Source organism: Opisthocomus hoazin, chromosome 7 (assembly GCF_030867145.1).
Source record: "Opisthocomus hoazin isolate bOpiHoa1 chromosome 7, bOpiHoa1.hap1, whole genome shotgun sequence".
Lineage (NCBI taxonomy): Eukaryota > Metazoa > Chordata > Aves > Opisthocomiformes > Opisthocomidae > Opisthocomus > Opisthocomus hoazin.
Window position 1 is genome coordinate 31988604 of NC_134420.1, and position 8102 is coordinate 31996705.

The 8102-nt window shown below is 46.4% G+C and overlaps 1 protein-coding gene across 2 annotated transcripts in view; it reads left to right on the forward strand.

Annotated features, from left to right (window-relative positions):
- The window catches only part of LOC104328175 (cytosolic phospholipase A2 beta), a 56399-nt gene extending 51404 nt beyond the window's left edge, over positions 1-4995 (forward strand). For both annotated transcript variants that reach the window (XM_075427394.1, XM_075427395.1), the window contains one exon: positions 856-4995. In XM_075427394.1, coding sequence (XP_075283509.1) covers positions 856-1100 — 245 coding nt within the window. In that variant the 3' untranslated portion in view covers positions 1101-4995. The remainder of the gene's footprint in view (positions 1-855) is intronic.
- The last annotated feature ends 3107 nt before the right edge of the window (positions 4996-8102 follow it).

Genomic DNA, 8102 nt, shown 5'->3' on the forward strand with positions numbered 1-8102 from the left:
ATGTGGTTCTGGTAGACATCATAAGGAATATCTTGGCAGTCTGTAGCCCCACTGGCAGTCATCTCACAATACATTTGTGGTTTGGGCACTTCTTGCAAGAAGATAGGTTAGAAAAATGGAGAAAAAAATGTAATTCTAAACATTTTGTAGAAGAATAAACATGAGGGTGCTGAAGTCCCTCGTGGAGGTAATTAGTGTGTCCTTTTAAGCAAAAAGATTGAGCTAACAGGGAGGATGGATGCTGGCAACTCCAAGAGGTTGGGCTAACCCGACACTGAGTTGAAGGTGTTGAAGGGTGGGAGGCTGATGTAGGGTGCTTGGTTCCCTCTGCACCTCTGGACTCTGCAACAGGCAGTCCTGCCTGGTTAGCATCACAAGGCCTCCTGGTATGTACTGAGTTGTCCACTCGCTCTAGCTGGCAGATACTCTCTTGTCACCACTAATCGAGGTCTGATAACGGATTTTGAAAGGTGTTCTAGGTGTGCGGCTTGTCTGAGAGTCAGAGGGTTTGGGAGAGGATGTGGACCCAGGGGCACGCTGCCCAGGAATGGCTGTCTACAGGGGCAGGACGAGGGGGAAAATAACAATTCCTGCCAGCCCTGCTGAGGGATTTCCAGGTCTGAGCTTTAGCAGGAGTAGGAGGGAGGAGCGGCTGGGAAAGCTGACCAGGAATGACTTTTTCAAGCTGTGGTGTGGTGCAGTCTTTCTTTCCTGGAGGCTGTTTTTAACAGCGAGTTCTGCTGAGTAGATCAGTCCCCTCCAACACCATGTGTTCTGTGCTCCAGATTCAGTGATGGCTTTTGTCCAGATTCAGTGACGGCTTCTCACTGTGATGGCTTTTGTCTTTCTCTGCAGGGGTAAAGCGCTGTGTCTCAGAGATGGAAGAAGGCAAAGTGAATCTGGAGAACAACTGCTCACCCTATTACCTCATTAGGCTAATCTACTCCTCTGAAAATTTTGACAAGCTCGTGAACCTGAGCCAATACAACATCCTCAATAACAAAGACCTGCTCCTCCAGGCAATCCGGAGTGCAGTAGAACGGAGGAGAAGCAGCAGGACTGGGAATCTTCCCAGCCACTCTGGAGCTGGATACCACTAGGCTGGGTTTTCACACTGTTCCACACTGAAGGCTACGACAGTCACATTGCAACACATCACAGTCACATTACAACGTATCACAGTGTTCATTATTTGCAAGAAATTGAGGAAACCTGTACATTTCTCACCTTGCCTTGTTCAAGTTCCTAGCTTTCAAAAGGGTTTTATTTAATCTCCTTTCCCCGAGTTTTCAGACGATGAGAGCCTCATACTGTGGTCTTACTTGTTAAGAAATTGGAGTCCTGGTTATCAGGGACCTTCCAGGATCTCCCTGATGTTATAGAATATGGTGGTGGTGATGATAGTGATATTTCTTCATAAGCCCCTGTCCCCTCAATCCTGAGCCCATTGTTGGTGTCTTTTCAATGCTTCATTACAAGCAAAGTCCTGGCCATTTGCATTCAGTAATGTCCAGATTTTCAGATAGGCTGAGCAGCTAGAATTTGCACAGAATTGGTGGGCTCAGCTTAGAATTCAGGCCAAAGAGTCATATAAATCTGTGAACAATGGCCAGACTGCAACGTGGACAATTCTGTCTGGCCGATTCCCCTTGCTGATTTAGAAATTATTCCCTTTTTCCATTCCCCTGCAAGAGTTTGGCACAGAAATGCTACTCCAGACTGTCACGAGGGAGGCAGTTACATTTCAAGGAGAGAGGACATTAGCTGCAGAGCGTGAGTGCTGTTCTTTTGAGGTAAAATTGGCTGGAGGTAAAATTCTGCATAAGGCATGAGTGATTATATTGATTTATACAGGTAGTGCTTTTGTACATTAAAATGTCAAGAGCCTGAAACAAGCTTTTGATACCAGAAACTTGATGGGAATAATTACCATAGACTCAAGTACATTTAATTTAATAATCATGACCAAGAGATAAGCTGGTGCTCCTTACGTATGTAAACTGAATGTAGGATAGCACAACTCACTAATGAACTGCATAGCTGTTGTGTTTGCACACTCAGAAGATTTTTTTCCACTTTACAGTCTTCTGTCCCTAACATCATAAGCAAGGTATTTTTAATAGGTGCTACACTAAAATAGAGTGCAAATAAAAAAAGGGAAATTCTTTATAACACCTCCTTGCTAGAGGAAAAATTTTGGAAAAATGACGCCTGGTTTTCTTTTGCTCTGGAGTGCAGTGAAAGACATTGCCTTGAACTGGGAGCTTGGAACGTCTTTTCAGCCCTCCACTATATTAAAAACATGGTGGGGAAGGGTGGTGAGCAATACAAAACAGAGCTCCACAGAAGTCAGAGAAATTTCCAGACTTCATAGAACTGAAGGATTTGGACCTGCTTCTGGCTTATTTAATCCAAGCGCAACATGTTCATCAGGATCCCCAAGGAAAATCTTATACATTTCTTCTGTGTTGGAAATGTACTTGATATCTAGAACTAGTTCTACCTGAAACCAAAAATAAGACAGAGAAAGAGAGACAGGGGTCTGCCTTTTTGGTGTATGCAGATAGTATTCAAGCTCAGGAGGAGAGCATTTACAAAAGGCCTCGATGCCTGAACGCTGCATCTACTAAACGCTTCTGCTGCTGCAAGCAATGGCAAGGACTAAGCCTCAGCGATATTCCTTGTACAATGCTTATTTACTGAGCTAAGGAATACCGTGCGAAACCTGAGGGGTCTTAACAGCTGGAATGCAACTGTACAACTGAACTCAGACCACGAGAAGATAAGAACTAACCGGATACTGGGTGCAAGCAAAAAATAAAGAGCTGTTTTGACTTGAAAGGTGAGATGGCAGCAGGGGTTTATCTCAGAAGAAAGAGTCCTACCAGCAGGGTCTGTTACCTTCACGTGGGAGAGCAGCACACCCTGGCACAGTGTGCCGTGGTGCAGATATACGCACATACAAGCACACGTGGCTCTGTTCACGCACATGCACAGCGTGTGCATCATTTTCACACTCCTCTGGCTCATCCTATAGAGAAACCCCTTGCTCTAACCTGCTTGCACAGAACAAAACCTGACTCCAGCATGACTGCAAAGAGGCTGTGTGTCCCGGTGTCCCGTGGCCTGGTGTGCCCTGATTGACCGGGGCTCTGGCGCTTGGCCCCGCAGCCAGCCGGTGTTTGACCCCCTGCTCACCTCAGCCGGGCAGCGGGAGTGGAAAGGATGGACGAGGAGTGAGCGAGGCCATCGTGCTGCCTGTAGCTGTGCCCTCACTGTGTTGGTGCACTCGAGGCGTCAAGTTATTACTTGAGTCTTCCAGAGTTACGCTATTGCACGGGACGTGCAGAGGGCTGAGCTGGAGGAGAGGGCTGGGGGCTGAGCAGCTTGTGGGGAGACCCAGCAATAGCAGCCGATCATGGCTTTTCTGCCACAGTTGTTGAAGGACTCCATTCAGTGAGGGACACTGGTGTTCTCCACAACAGACTGGGATTTCTTTTGACACTAAACCACTTGGCCTTCAGGAACAGATATCCAGGGCAGCCCCCGCCAAGGTACAGCGGATTCATCAGGAAGAAGACCACCAATGATGTAGCTGGCTTTTGTTTACCTGTCATCCGTATCATAAATAGGAACACTATTTTACCTCATCTACCTAATTTTTACGCTCTGCTGCTGCAAGAAGATAGCTCTGTTTTGTTCATGGGCTACAGTGAGTGATCCATAACCCTTGTGAACCTTGGCAGCATGTGCCCAGCAGCAAGGTAGCTCAGCCATGCTAGAAAACCAGGTCTATAAATGCTCCACAGACCGGTAACTGGGGCATGTTTGGTGCATTCATAAGTGCTGCTATGCAAACAGAAATGCCCGCCAAAATGTGAAAAAGCCAAAAAACCCACAGGGTTTTCAGGTAACCCACAGTCAGTGGCGAAAAACATTTCTGAGGGACTGTTAAGCACTGTTACAGAGTGATGGAGGTAGCTGTGGGTAGGGAAGGTGGTGGGAAGGTGGTCTGACTCTCCCTTTGCTGGAGTAACTGTCACCCAAGGTTGTGCTGACACTTAAAGTAGGGCTGGGGACTGCTGTTTAATCTTGCATGTGCCCCTTGGTCTCCTTGGGGCCCCATGTGGTACCCGTGTAGCCTTAAATGATAATAGTTTTTTTTAAATATATTTTTTCAGAGCCTGAAATTGTGTGAGGGCTGTGTCACTGCCCATCAGAGTGGGGGGGGTTGTTGTTTTTTTGATTTTTTTTGTGTTTTTATAGCATGGGAGTATGTTGCTGGCCTGATGGTGTGGCAGGAGGAACTGGAGGGCATTTGTGAGGGCAAAGGCTGCTGGAGGACACTGCAGGGCGAAGGGACCCATGCCCAGCATGCTCTCAGCTATGCAGCTTGTTGGGAAGTGGTGGCTGGCCTGTGCTGTCCCCCAAAGCACGCACGGTCTTTGGTTCAGAGCACGCTAATTCGCGTAGCCCAAACCCCACAGAACTGTAGAGCGTAGCTGCAGTGACGTACGGCTGGTCAGTGACCTGGGCGCAGGTCTGCTCCCTCAGTCCTTGTTTCCTTGCAGCTGTACACGGAGTCTGAGGGCATGGGCCGCTGACGTGGTGTGTGTTTGTCCCCTAAGGGCTGTTCCTTGTTCCCGGTCCTGCCAGGCCTTCTGCCACGTGCTGTCGAATGGCTGTTTGAGCCGAGCGCATGACAACCAAAGCAGCACTGCGAGGAGAAAGCTGTCTCACCGTGTCTCACCCTAGAAAGGCGTGTGAAAAAGCACATGGAGTGCTTAAAAACCAGGCCCTGCTGTTCTGGCATTACGTTTGCTTAACCACTGACGAGGAGTGCACGTGCACACAAACCTCATCCGCAATGCACCCCAGGTCACTGCTCTCAGGTGAGCATTTTGCTGGAAACCACCCACAAATACAGAACTTGCTATCTGCTGCCAAACACAAAGGGAAAAAAAAGTTTGTTCTTATAACTGTTAGCTACTCTATAGGAATTGGTTGCTTGTGTCTTTTAACCATTTAATAATATATTAATTAAAAATAAAATACTGCAAAGCAACACCAGACCCATGAAAGTCTTTATGCGCTTAAACACCAGACTACATTTTTCCCAGTTGTATTAGCACTGCTTATGGTAAGTGCCTGCTGAGCACTTTGTAGGGCGTTTGCTGGTTTCAAGGTTGGATGCACAAATTTGAGAGAACATATTCTGGTTTACAAAGGCATTGAGAGCCTGGAAAAAAGTGGAACAAAACCTGCCTCCTGTGGTAAAACCCTCTGCAGTGGCATGGCACGAGGCAGGGTAGGAAGGCAGCTGTACTGAGCCACAGCCAAGGCGTGGGTTTATTTTGCCTCTTGGTGATTTGATTTAAATGTGTGCAGAAGTCTGCCTTGCACTGAACTTTATGGCTATCAGCTGAAGGGGAGTTAAAAATACCTAAGTTTTTTTTTTAAATGAAAGTTTTTATTTTTTTTTGTAAAAGCAGTTAAAAATGATTGACAAGAAAGGAAAGTGTACCAGTTTCCCATTATTTCATTTGCTGTATTTTTTGTAACAGGCAGCATCTCCAGCAGAGGTACAGCAGATGAGGGAGCTGGACTAGCCAAAAAAAATGTAATGATTAGCTCACCTTGCTGGATGCTAGTGACTGATCTGAATCAGTCTGAACACAAATTTAAATTTTAGACATTGCATGTACCCATAAAGTATTTACATAAACCCAGTGTCATGCACTCTCCTTCCCTCCCCCTGGAAAATGAGTCAAGGCAGAGGAGAAGACTGCAACCAAAAAGCAAGAACCATGCTTCAGGCTGGCTAAAAAAGGATCGAGGTGGAAGTCCTTGTCAAAGCAGTTAAGGACCTGAAGATTTAGCTTCCACTACTCAGGGAAGAGACCTGCAGCCACTACACTGTCCTGGGTGAAAAAAATGCCATTTCTCCCTAGATTCATACCAGGTAACTTTTCTTTGTCTCAGAAACAGAGATAAGTAGGAAAAAAAATTCTTTGTCATGATTGCACCATACCTGAACAAGTGGAGCCAAAAATCCAGATGATTGCACCAGTAGATAGGTATTTAAGCAAAAAAGGGCTAAACAGGCCCCACCCCATGCTGGAGGGTTCATCTGATCACTCCTTCGTTAGCCTCAGGAGCTTGCGCTAAGCATGGCAGGACTTGAGTCTGTGTCTCAGGTGAGCAGTCTCATTGGCATGTTATTTTGAGGCACACCAGGAGTCTCTTTCTTTCCCTTTTGGATCTGCTCTGCTTCATCCCGACTGGTGAAAAAAATGAATTCAGATTCAGAGAGCTGAAACTTGCTCTCTGCAAACCCACTGCAGGGAGTGGACCTCCAGACGTGAGAGTGCTTGGTCTCTGGTCAAAAATGCATGCCCAGCTTTAATTACATGCCTGCCACTTCCCTATACTATTACACCTCATAGGCATAAGGATTTAAAATACACAGAGATGAGAATCCCAGCTGAATCCCCTTGCATATTCAAGCTGAGGCACAGTAAAAGAAAACACAAAGCCGCCAGCAGCCCTGTGCCATGTGCCAGTCTTCCGGGCTTGGACTTCTCCCTGGCAGAGCGCTGGCAGTCACACCTCTGCTTGTGGGGAGGAGCTACATTTCTGAAACCACACTAATGGCTAAGTTTTGCCTTCTTGAATAGAAAGGAGGAATTTACTGTCCACAGCTGCTAACATATTCCAGATATGGCACCCTGCTAACACACAGTTCAGATAGGAACTCTTAAGAGAAAAATGACCTTAAGGAGCCCCAGTGTATAGACAAATTGGTTTTGTGATAGCAGAAGGGGTGGGGAAAGGAAAGAAAAGCATTCATTTCAGGTCAAAACCTCCACTTCCCTCAGCAACCAAACCTGTCTCACCTACGGCGTACAAACAATCCTGCTAAATTGTCCCTGTGATCATTTTTAATGGGTTTGGGCGCTGTGTTGCATGCGTAGCGTGCCCTGGGAGTGAGCTGTGCCAGTAGGAATCCTCCAGGGACCCAGGCAGGAATTACGACACTGGGGAGGTCAGCAGAGCTTGCTCCTGTGCTTGCGCACCTTCCCTTGTGGAGTAGGAAAGCTCAAGGCATTTAAAGATGTGCTGGGGAAAAACATGATATTCATAAGCACTGAGTTATATTAGTTATAGACAGGTTTTGTTTTGGGTTACGGGGGCTTGTGTTCTTGGCATCTCCATGAGTTTCTTCATTGCACTTGCTCAGAGTCCTTGGAATAACAAAATCTGCGTCTCCTGGCTTTCACCCTCCCAGGACAATAGTTACTGTGAATTTTCTTTTTGTGGGAACCCAGGACTGGAACACTTACACGTATCTAGCCCAAATATCACTGCTGGAAATGTATAATAAATATTTAACCCATTGCACCTCTGCGATGCCCCATTTTTAAGGATGCAAGGGTTTTCCTAAAGCCTTAGAACAATTTACTTTCCGCACCAGAGGAGAGAGGAAGTAGGCAAGAGCCCTCCCTCCCAGAAATGGCACGCAGCTTCCCTGCTGCGGAAGAGTATCATCCTACTCAACCAGGTCTCTTAATGCTAATGCCACTATATTCTATTCTGGCAGCAAGATACCTTGGGTGAGGATTTTAGCTTTCTGCTTCAAGCAATGACAGCCAATCAATTGATATGTGTACTTCACGTCGCCAAAAACTGTAACTGTATGTACTGATAAACTGTGATGTCTGTTACAGTGTGACAAATCCAGACAGAACCATGAAAGAGCCGCGCGCATATGCCAGCAGTAGTTTTTAGTAATGGTAATGACATTGTTAAGAGAAAATATAATCCACATTCATGGGATGCAAACCAGTTCCTGAAGGTGACAGAGTTATTTTGTAGGAGGGAGAAGGAGAGAATTCAGTATCCAAGCACAGAGCGCAATCAGGTTAAGACTGGAAAGCCAGACGGATCTCAGTGCCTGAGATAAAACTACGTGACATTGCTTCAGTCTGTTCCTAGCTGATTGCTGGCAGCCAGCACTGTCAGAAGATGGATGGTGAAAACAAGTCTGGTAATTTTATCTTTGAGCACGCTATCCCCTCCTTGCCAATGCGTCTCAAGGGAGG